Raw genomic sequence first — 12,106 nt, 5'->3', positions numbered from 1 at the left:
GATACATGAGAGTACCAAAACTGTATGCATCACTGAATCACTCCATCATATTTGTAAGGCATCTCATCTATTAAGACATACAGTACTGTGCAAAAGCCTTAGGCACCCTAGATTTTTTATATACATTCTTAGACTTAGATGTTTATTTGTTTTCTGCATTAGTGTGTCAGTAGACTGCTGTTTATTGTACATTTTTGATATTCAGAAACTTTTCATCTCATTAGTTTTGAAAGCATCTTCGCTTTATGGATATCTTTGACATATGCCTAAGACTTTTGCACAGTACTGTATGTGTTGCCCATCTCCATCTATAGCCTATGGAAAGAAAGAAGAGCCCTTTGACACAGCTTCACAGCATGTATGTTTATTAGCTTTTAAATTATAATACTCATACTAAGTAGTGCAAAGAGGACCAACACAATACAGAGCATGGTGCAAAAAAGTTTTAACAGAATGAAACTGTAATGGAAAAACATTCTTGAAAAAACAGCTACAGGTATTCAATGAGGCACAGTTAAGCATCTAACAATCTTCCTTCTGATGAATACACTGACGCTGCTATGTGTAAAACAAGGATATAAAGACATGAATTAATGGCAGTGCATTTAATCTAACACAAAAGAAAGATCGTCTAAATAAATAAAATAAACACAACAGGAAATAACAAACAAAACCCCACTTCTTGTTCAAACGATTGCCAAAGGGAAATAAAGCTGTCATATTTTTTCAGCCCAAATCAATTTTCAATTATTGCTGGATCTAATTCTCAAGGCATGCAGTTCAGGTTGATGATTTATTTTTTATCACGTGCCAAATGGACATTTCAGTGAGACTACTACACGTAAATGACTGATGCTCACATAAACCAAGTTACAGTTCTTGGTATAAAATGGCAGAAGAACAGAAATAGCTCTGAAAAATACATTAGACTGAGACCAACATGAGATGAAACATAAGAGATGACAAAAGATAACAAGTTAAATATGAGCACAACTGGTTAAAGCTACAGTAGAAAAATTACATCTACAGAGGCGAAGTGATCCAATACTCCGAATTTAAAATGATCTTACAGTTTGTTTCTGCTCTAATGGTGAGACGGACAGTTTTGTGGAATATAGTGATACTGTAAAATAACAACTTGTTAAAAGGGAAGCCTTTAACTTAATCTTACTGGACCTTTAAATGATAACCGGTGAGAAACATTTTAGCTCAACAGAAAATATGCAGTAAATCTACCTGTGTATTATGTTAAGGAGTGATGGTATGGAACAGTTATGCAAGAATGTTCAGTCTGCTTCTTCCCTACAATTAACCATCATGCAATCGATGCACCTACACTACAATGAACATCAAACCAGAGAAATGAGGTAGAATGACTAAAACGACTAAAGAAAACATCTATTTGTACAATCTTTACACACTGTTACTCAATCTTGGTTAAGTATACTGAAAGCAAATGACTATTACAGTAAGATTTATGCTCAGAGACGCCAACAGACACAACTCTCTGACAAGCTGCGCTGGCCATCACTGACCCATTAACATGCACAGAAAATACACATAAAGAGTGAGTAAACTTCTTTGGACCCTTGATTTAAAAGTGGTCTGAAGAAAAGTGCATCTTAAAAATGGGTGGAATAAAATAAAAAAAATAGTTGAACATCAAGTTGGTGATCCCATAAATGATGAAATATGAAATTCGCTGAATTTCACAGAACGGGGTTAAGTGCTTTACACTGGATTCACGGCAGACAGTTTATACTGATGCTATATTCATAAGTGGATGAATGCCTTTCATTACTTGCCATTCCATTCTGTTCCATTACTTGTCAAAAGCAGGGCTGCATAGCATTGGACTTTCCGATAATACATAGTTGAAAAAGGTCAAAGAACTAAAACTAACAAAGAAACATAACGTGTACTCGAAGAATGATAAGGATGGATGAAAACGACAGTACATTCTGATAAGAGGTGGAATTTAGGAGAAGAGCTTTTTTTGCTTGAAGTAGGCATCGAAACGACACTGGGCATAGTCCTGCAACACAAATACCATGTTTTACTGTAAAGAACTGAGGCACAGTGCACTGAAATGAAGCATTAAGTAAATAAAGTAACCAACATTAACGTGTTTCTTGCAGAAATCTAGTCTCTGCAGTTGAAATTTGCATCAAATTGTGACAGAAAGCTCCACCAAAGGTTTCCCCTTACCATGTATCCAAACTCAATCTTCGATATCTTGGCTTGAATGATGGACCACAGCCCCCAGAGGAAGTGCGACGCTAATGCATACCTACAAATCAAGCAAAAAATGACTGGATCAAAACAAAACGATGTTTCCTACCAGCACGAGACGGAGGATTGTAACTTCTCAACATGTACATTTATTGCACAATGTATTGATTCTGACTCCAGTCCTGCATGAAACCATGGTGGTGAATATTTATACCACTATGCCCTACCTATTAGCCTCAATGATCATCTCCTCCTCGATCTGTGTCTGGTCCTCGTGGACGGGATTCTCAGAGTGTCTTCTCTCTTCCGCCAAATAACTACGGATAAAGTGAAGCTGCAATACAGAGCAAAAAGATTTCACCAACAACAAACATGTGTTTAACGTATGTAGTAAAACTATGACCGAGTTTTATCGCTATTTTACTCAATCTGTGTTGACATTTTTCATGGTATCTTGGGTTTGGCAGCAGACTGGTATCTTAAAAAATCTAGAAAAAAGGTAGTTACTGGCGTGAGATGTTTGATCTTTGAGAAACGTTGTAAGGAACACTATTCTTCTCCTGTTCACCCCGTTAAGAGGGCAGTGAACAGATGTCCTTTGGGCCCTGCGTCAGACTGTCTAAACTGGAATAATAGGGATTCATTTGGTGTAACTGGATGGCTTCATTTGGAAATGAAATGGTGTAGCCTCATATGGTGCATAAGAACACTGTATTTAGCACCATATCAAGTTGTTGACTCGCTGTCTAAGTTTATCACCAAGTAATTTCTTGATGTGTGTTTGTATGGTATATGATGGGGTGATTCGGTGCTGATTTGTTACATGCTTTTTTGGTTAAAACCTGTGCACACCTGTGTGTCCCTTACAGAACAATAAATATTTGAATAGAATCCCTTGATTATTTTCAACTTTATTTCATTGATATCTAACATTTTTGTTAGTTTTATTTAGTTTAATCTAATTTAGTTTAATTAGTTTGCATAGACTGCTGTAATGCAGTTATGTGTGTGTGTGTGTGTGTGTTAATACACACACTTCAATGCAATTATGCCAAAACAACCTGGAAATAAGGTCTTGCATTGTGTAACATCATAAGTGTGTAAAGTTAAGTTCATTTGGATATAAGAAGTGGATTAGAGGAATTTGCAGCTAAGATGTGAAGATTCATAGAAGATAGAAGATTTAAGATGAAAAGATTTATCTTTTAATGTTATATTTTCACAATTTTTTACTTTATTAGACACTGCTCAGTGCTCAATAAAGTACTGTACAATATTTGATGGTGCACAGGCACAGTAAAGAGCAGTAAAGCATCCTTGACTGACTGACCTAACTCTTGATGACCATGGCACTGTGATTAAAACAAAAGGTGATCAAGCGTTTGCAGTAAGGCTCCCTGAACTTTAAAACATTGCCTGCAGCATAATATGAACAACAACAAACTGTATTTTCTTTACACAACTGAAAGCTCATCTTTATAAACTTGCACAGTGCACTGGGGACAGGCATGTACAAGTGAAAGCAGCATAAAAGCTTTGCACTGTGCCATTTAACATTATATTGAAAGCTGAATTCAAATGTGTAAGAACAACTTTTGTCCACCAGATGGCAATGTGTGGGCAGAACATTTTTAAAACACATTCCCTCATCTTTAGTCTTGAGTCTAAACCTCTTTTTTTACAGTCTATGGTCTAAACAGCAGGACAGAAAGGCCCTGTCTGAGAATCTCAGGCTAAACGTGATCAGCAAAATCTTAAAATCAACTCTAAACTGAGCTAGTATCCAATGGAGAGATGCAAAATTGGGGATAAAACCGTCCTGCTGCATGACTCAGGCAGAAGGCTTTTGCGATCAGGGCCTTTTACTGTGCAACTATGGAGGAGAAACCTCTGCAGCATCTTTGTCTAATGCATCTAATGCCTTTGTTGAAAGGAATTAGATGCATTCTTGCAGGCATTGCCCTTCTTCAGCTCACCAAGGCCTAACGTGGCTACTACCCCTTTAACTTAATACTATGTTTAGTTTTCTATTTAACCTTTAATTTTTTTCTCTACTATTTGAATTCTCCTTTTTTTATTTGACAAATTTTTGCCATTTATAATAACATTTTCACATGTACATTGTGCTGTGGCAACACTATTCCAAGCAGAAAGTATATAATAGAGCATTAACAATTCCATTCTAATTTTGAGTCTTTTGATCCTCCATAAAGATGGAATGAACTCTGTGAATGCCATGAACTAACAATTCAACTGACCTGAGGGAGGATAAGGATTTTGGGTCAGAAGCAGGTAGACACTCTGTATTTGGCTATAAGGTGTTTAAGCTTACCTGCTGCTCTCTGGTGGGGTAGTTCTCTGGTGTGGCCTTGTAGAAGGGCCACTGGTTGTACGTGTAATCATACATCCACTCACAGAAGTGGTTCCCGAAATCAAAGCCCCTAAAGGAAAGAACATGCAGCATGTTTCAACACACAACAGCACAATCTAGACCGGAGCCAGAAAAACGAGAAATGGCTGTTATACTTTTGAGAAACTTGAACGGCATTCAAACATGTCTTGACAAAAGCCAGTGACATTGTTTTCAATTATGACTCATGTGGTTGTTTTGTTGCATGATTCATTTGATTTGTTAAAAACTAAACCAACCTCTCAACATATCTATCATACTTTACCTGTAGTTGTAGCTACTGTATTCAAAGTCTATGAGCATGAGTCTCTCTGTCGAGGTGTGGTCCCGGTCTTCCAGCATCAGAATGTTGCCTGCAGTGCAAAAACAAGTGAGAATCTCCTTCCACACTGTTTAGTCACATCCTGTAATTGTGTAGGCAACTCATGCCTCAAACTGAAAACACTGTCCACATTAAAGATGCTCCGATTGATCGGCACCCTTTCCAGATTGGCAAAAAAACTGTTGTATTTTGCACTGACTACAACTTTTTTTTCTCCTTCAAATTACACAATATCAAGCCATTTACTCCCCGTCTGGTCTTATTTACTTATGTTTGTCCATCTGGTATATAATGTGATGTGTTTGGTGATTTTATTGTGTTTTTATATTGTGTGATTTTATTGCATTTATTGTGCTTTGATTTTGTTTTTATTCCAAGTGTTTATTGTGCATTTTTATTGTAAAACCTGTCTGTGAAATGAGTTTCCCTGACGGGACAATACAGTTTGGATGGAACTGAGTTGAAACATTATGAGATTGGTGGTCTTTAAATTGAGCCAAACCTATAACATAAAAAGTATGAGTCAAATTTCTTTGCACAATGCAGAAGGGACTCTAGTGACAATGAAGAAGGGACTCTAGTGACTCTAGACTCTAATGTACAGTATGGGTTGCTTAGTAACAGAGGCGGAGTAGTTTATATCCCATCAATAAGCTCACCTTAGGTGATACCTATGTATATCACAATTCAGAGTTTTCGTACCTACAAACTACCAAAAAACAAACAAACAAAACAACAACTCTAGCATCCCTAGTCCTCATACATATTTGGAATACATTTTTGGAAGACACTGTAAGACATTCCCAACAATATGAAACTTGAATCTGTGACTGTCACCTCATCTAGTGTACGTTAGTGGCTCGTTTTCACTGATAGTATGTTGCATATGAATATGAGCTGTCCCTAAAAATAGCTACAACCCAACCGTCCCCTGACTTATGTAACACGCTGCTCTTCTGGGAAAAGTGACAGTGAAGCCAGAGGGTGGATCAATGGAAGGCATGAGGATGAGGGGAGCGATGACAGGATGGGAGAGATTCTTACCTTCCTGGACGTCGTTGTGACAGAACACCACTGGAGATGGAGTCGCTGCCAGCAACACGCTGGGGTAAAGACAGGAGCCAGAGGAACAGAGGGGATGATACAATGAGAGGGCACACAGAGAGAGAGAGAGAGAGAGAGAGAGAGAGAGAGAGAGAGAGAGAGAGAGAGAGAGAGAGAGAGAGAGAGAGAGAGAGAGAGAGATTATTTATTTTTTTATTATTATTATTAATATATTGCTGTTAATTGTTTCTTTATTGATCCTAGACAAACATTAATTGCTTTTATATACAGTAGACCTATGATACACACACACACACACACACACACACACACACACACACACACACACACACGCAAATGCACAAATACAAAACATGTTTACTATTTTCTGCCATCTTCTTGTTTTTATCTATTTATTTAATTTAATGAATTGTATATGTATGTGTATATGTATGTATGTATATATATATGTGTATGTGTGTATGTATGTATGTATATATATATATATATATATATATATATATTTTTTTTTTTTTTTTTTTTTTTTTCCTATCTCATTGTTGTATTTAATTGTAATAATTATTTTATAATTGTATTATCCTTGACGCTTTGGCAATATTGCTCACCTGACATTCATGCCAATAAAGCATACTGAATTGAATTGAATTGAGAGAGAGAGAGAGAGAGAGAGAGAGAGAGAGAGAGAGAGAGAGAGAGAGAGAGAGAGAGAGAGAGAGAGAGAGAGAGAATAAAAGCTTCACTGAGGCAATCAGAAAAAAGTATTTTGGGTATCAACAGCTCCCACTGTTCTACTCTACTGAGGCAGAAACAGGATGCATTACGTAACACATATTCCATTTATATTCTGGGAAGCATTGTTAACTCATGTAACTATCCAATATTTTAGCCAGATTATTTGTATAGCAGGTATGAAGGTATGAGAAGCACTAAGCAGCATACCATCCAGAACAGGCACCCAGTGAGATTGTGCAATATGCTGTTCATGTTTATCTCTCAGTCAGCTCCAGTATTGCTCACTTGAAACGTGGCAAATGCAAAGTTCAACATCCAGCATCAACATCTTACTGAGACCAGGCCAGCTTGCAAGTTACAGCTATACTGATTCAAATGTACAGGACTGAGTGAAAGCTGGGGGAGATCATTAACAAATCATATTGCCATCTTTTGAGCAGGGAAACACGACTTGACAGTCTAAATCATCAATATTTCAATTAGTGTTTCTTTTTTTTGTGTGTCTTTCTTTCACTGTTAATGTCACACTAAGACTAGCTAGATGAAGATGAGAAGTTCCAGAGAAAGATCAAACAGAGGTACATTATAAATGCAAGACAGTACATTGTGCAACTGTAATTTATATAATGGTAACTGAGCACTGAGTCAAATTATATCATACTGCAGTCACATCAAATCGTTGACCTGCTAAAAGATATGTTTGCTATTTTGAGCTGCGAACTACGTATCAAGATTTGGTCTAGGGGAGGAATTCACATCCCTTGATTTAACCATCAACCAAAAACAAATTTAAGTTCCTCTCTATAGGCTTGATAGTATTTTGCTTAAATCATGGATGTAGGTGACTAAATTCCTGATTCCTGAAAAACAAGTTCTCACTCTAAGTGACTGAACTGCCTGGAGCATGCTGAGAATGTCGTACCTTGTAGACGTAGAGTATCTGCGCGAGTGATAGACACATGCTGTCAGATCAGATTACTTTGAGTCCGCAGCAGATAGCCATGGAATATGCACGCAGTAGCCATTACATCTTATATGTCTGCCTCAGTGCCAAACTGGTACACATCATCAAGATAACAATGTTAATGTCAACACAGATAATAAAGAATAAACTAAGAGGTTGCAACAGCAGATTGGAGAGGCTGTAATCAGAGTTGTAATTACATTCAAGAAAAATAGTACATTTGAGCAAATATCATATTACAAGTTAGCAGCTTCTTCTCCATTCAAATACTGATTTGCAGATTTGTAAATCTTCTCAGTGAATTCAAATTTAGGACAGAGGAGTGGGAATATGTTCAGAGGAGTTTTGCCTCAAGTCATGGAGGCACTGGGACAAAGGTCAGCCATTACAACAGAAACAAAATACAGTAGATCTACTCTCTAAGCACATAAAACACTCTAAGCGCATATCAAATTATAGCCTTATTCATGTTATATCAAATCTTTTCATATTAATCTACATTATCTCCTTTAACTGCTACTATTAGCATGATCTTGTTCCACCCTATTGCTATTTATTGACAGTCATATCATATCTGTCATGTCTTGTGTTGATGAGATAGTGTGCTTGTCTTACTATTTGTACGTTTTTTTCCATCACTTAAGCATTTATTGTTGCAAACTAACATGTATCCTTAACCAACTTAACCATTGGCCTTTCTTGTTAAAGCCCCTGTACTGTAGATAGGTTTTGGAAGTTCACTTTCTTTTTGAATTCAGCAAAATTAATCCCCATGTTGGGTGAACAAAAATGAGTAAGATAATGTATGAGAATCTTGTCAATATTGATAGTGCCATTGCTCTGCTATTTGCTTTCAGTAAAGTAAATTTTGTGGCTTCAGGATCTGGCCAATGGACTTCGCTCTGAGCTGTCAATCACCTGTCGCTCATTGCCACTGGCTGGGTAGGCAGTAGAGGGAGGGGAGAGGTGGAGCTAGGGGCGTTTGTCTTACCATCTTTCTTCAAACTTACCTGCTGCAGCTTTAAGGCTTCTGTACCCAGGCTAGCCATCCATTTCCTGTAATACACAGTATTTGCCCCTCCCAAGCCAGACCCACAACTCACTGGAGGCTCTCCAGCTCTGCAGGCAGGTCATACTTCATCAGCTTGTTGTACTTTTTCACATGAGCTTCCCGCACAAACTTAAGCTTCATCACTTGATCCATGTATCTGAGGGAAAACAATAGACGAGACAGTACAACGACTTGCCAAAATAAAAACTGACAGTTCCTGTAGTGGTACTGGTCAGATGTATAACTCTCTATGGAGTCTGAGGCATTCTAACAGTCTGTGTGAGGGAGAGGGTGTGTATAAGAAAGAAAGAGAGAGAGAAATATAAAGAGAAAGAGAGAAAGATAAAAAACCAAGGTGTTCTCACCTGTCAATGGTCCCAAACAGCCACTTGGGCTCTTTGTTAAAGGGCATCACCATTTCATGGAAATGCACCATCTTGGTGGCAATCTCAGCTGATATGGATGGGTCTGAAAGTTGATCTGTACGCATACGGTTATTCTGGAAAAATAGGTTGAGAGACATAGAAATCACTCATTTCCACAAAATGCAGCCTTTATACTGTGGCTTAGATCAACAGCTATGGCTTCAAAATCTTCACAAATTTGAAAACGCTACACAGACAACTTAAAGCTATTGTTTAATATTGTAAAGTGGTGTTTCCAAAGCAAAGTAATGCACTTCTTTTAATGAAAGTACTTGACTGAATACAGAAAATGTTTTCATTAGAAAGTAAACTTTACTAGTTTCAGACAAACACTCTTCTGTGCTATCATAGAAAGCTTAGGGTTCATGTGACAGATGAGAAGTGTCTAATGAAAGCCAAGGGCACTGTGTGTGTGTGTGTGTGTGTGTGTGTGTGTGTGTGTGTGTGTGTGTGTGTGTGTGTGCGTGCGTGCGCGTGTGTCATACCGGAAGGTACTGTTCTAAGCGTCCCTCTGGAAAGATGCCATACAGCCTTGGCCCTAGAGTTCGTTCTGCCAGGATTGCAAACATCACACTCTCCAACACCAGAGAGTCCACTCCCTGTGTCACAGAGACAGACACACAGACACATGCATGCACACACAGTCTGTTGATGTTTTTAGTTTCTTCCACACACCGATGAGAAGAGCAATGAGGCTGCTAGTTTATTTGATAATGGTGTACATCTGCGTCTCATTATCACTTTCTCTCCATCGATAAATACACGCAAACACAGACATTCATGGACAAACAGGACTTCTCTAATAACCAGCGAGATAGACGAACCTGTAGGATGGCGCCATAGATTCGGAGCAGCACCATGCGAGGTTCCTCCCCCATGGAGGGCACATGGTCAGGCAGACTACACATGTACAGCAGATTACTCAGTCCACCACTGCAAACAGCAAAAAAACAGTATTATCACATCTGAGCAAAGGTGGCCTGATCGGGTGGTATCCAGCCATAAAGACGTGTCATTAGCAATCCTTGGTGTCAGCGCACACACACAAACAGGTTAGGTTAGTTTGGTTGCTTCATTTCATCAGGTACTTACGAAAATAAATAGTAAGCATACATGTTAGGGGGATACTATATAGTTATCCCAGAAACACTTTAAAATATTGTGCAACTGTTATAGGTCACCAAATTAGTTTTACAACAGAAAATTCCATAGTAATAACACAGGAGATAAAATATATATATACACACACATACAGTATATATATGTATGTGTGTGTGTGCGCGCGTAGATATATATCAAAAAAGTACCAAAAGAGTCACTATAAACTCATTATTGAGTACCAAGGACACACGATAAGTAACCAAAGCAATATTATTGAAAAATCAAAGTGATACCAACGGTGATAAATGACTATACAGTATGATAAGGTCACTATAAACTCAGTAGTGAGATGAACTCCAGCCTAAATCTCTAGGAGATTATTCTAGGGAAATTCTGGTGATTATCTAGTGATTTCTCTCAACTATGGCATCGTCGCAGCTAGTCTGCCAATTCAACTGTAGCTACAGTTCATTACCTGACGATGCTGATCTGGAAATCAGCCTCTTGGAGGGTCTTCCATGACCCAGACAGGAAGTCGCGGCACCAGGCAAACGCCCTGCCCTTGGTGTCCCGGTCGACCTCCTCGGTTCGCCCATCCCGGTAGGACTCTGCCTCTGAGTCGTCGCCGCCGTTGGGTCCCACCTGGGGACTCGGGGCTCTCAAGTTGCTTTCGTTAACGCAAACAAGGGTGTCTGCTGTCCTTTTCTTTTCCACCGGAGGACCGGTGTCTTCTGTTGTAACAGTAGGAATGCTATTGGAAACCCCTGACTTGTCTGTTTGGCCCAAGCCAATACTGCCGGTCACATTTTGACTCGTCTGCATCGTGAGTTTTCTGGCAAACAGTAAGGGATGACCGGTCTGAAATGTCGTCTGTAAGCGGCAGGAGCCTGCAGTCAAATGCAGTTCGCTGGTGAAGCTAGCTAACCGGAATAGCCTGACATAGCTGGATGGTGTGAATCGCATGGGAAACTACTGATAACGGCAGTTGTAATATTGTAATCAGATGCCTAATACGCCTCCTGTTTGCCTGTTCAACGAGTGATTTTGTCATCCTGATTTAGCCAAACTGGCGTGTCTAAGATCCAATCAGTATTCGCTTCCGTGTTCATAGGGAATAGCTATTGGTCTTTCTTTGCTAGGCCACGCCCACTGTACACTGAAGGTTTCTGGGAAATACATTACACCGTGTTTTCAGCCAGCATCAGCAGTAGATTGACGAAATTGTTTACAGTGATTCTACAACAGCTAAGAGGCATTGACTATTGTTAGGTACGACAAATGATTTAAAAACGTACGACACTTAGGAAGCAACACGCTCATGTATTAAGAAAAGTAAAACAAAAAAAAAAGAAAGAAAACAAAACAAAACTCTTCTTTCGTTCCAAACAGTTACAAAATGCTTAAACTTATTACAACTCCATCAAATATTCTCACCTAATATGGACTCGTAGCAGTTAAAAAAACCCCAACAACTTTAGTTATCATAGAGATTGACCCTAGGACCCATTGATCATATTGGTTGTTCTATCAAATCCTTTGGGAGAGACACTCGTGCACACTTTATTACACATGCACACAGTTTTTTGTTAAACATATTTACAATAATACAACATTTCCACTGAAACATAATAAATTAGATCATCAATGTTTTGTTGTCCTCTATGCCCAACCTATTCATCTCATCATTTAGTATAGTCCTGATGTTTTCTAAGACCATAACCAAATGACTTGTAACACCTTTCTACTCCAAACCCTTTGTTGTCTCAATGGGTGATCAGAGATGTTGTCTGCATCCCAGTCACAG

The 12,106-nt window shown here is 38.6% G+C and overlaps 1 protein-coding gene across 3 annotated transcripts; it reads right to left on the bottom strand.

Moving 5' to 3' along the window:
• Positions 1-356: 356 nt before the first annotated feature.
• On the bottom strand, positions 357-11,324 carry chkb (choline kinase beta). 3 transcript variants are annotated; one of them, XM_071537758.1, is made up of 11 exons: positions 10,778-11,324; positions 9,972-10,134; positions 9,687-9,800; positions 9,142-9,275; positions 8,829-8,933; positions 6,009-6,067; positions 4,908-4,995; positions 4,565-4,673; positions 2,460-2,566; positions 2,209-2,290; positions 357-2,035 (listed from the first exon to the last, which is right to left on the bottom strand). In XM_071537758.1, exons 1-11 carry the CDS (start codon positions 11,263-11,265, stop codon positions 1,979-1,981), a joined length of 1,506 nt encoding a protein of 501 aa, XP_071393859.1. In that variant the 5' UTR covers positions 11,266-11,324; the 3' UTR covers positions 357-1,978. The 3 variants fall into 3 exon arrangements, with proteins under 3 accessions (XP_071393859.1, XP_071393851.1, XP_071393866.1); XM_071537750.1 differs by having other exon boundaries at positions 9,687-9,899; positions 10,026-10,134; XM_071537765.1 differs by having other exon boundaries at positions 10,026-10,134.
• Between the last annotated feature and the right edge of the window lie 782 nt (positions 11,325-12,106).

This window comes from Centroberyx affinis, unplaced genomic scaffold, assembly GCF_046629955.1.
Source record: "Centroberyx affinis isolate AG114_WGS23_722 - 3 ecotype Tasmania unplaced genomic scaffold, CSIRO-AGI_Caff_v1 ptg000189l_1, whole genome shotgun sequence".
NCBI lineage: Eukaryota > Metazoa > Chordata > Actinopteri > Beryciformes > Berycidae > Centroberyx > Centroberyx affinis.
Note: the sequence above shows the minus strand (reverse complement) of the source record. Positions and strands in the feature narration are given on the sequence as shown.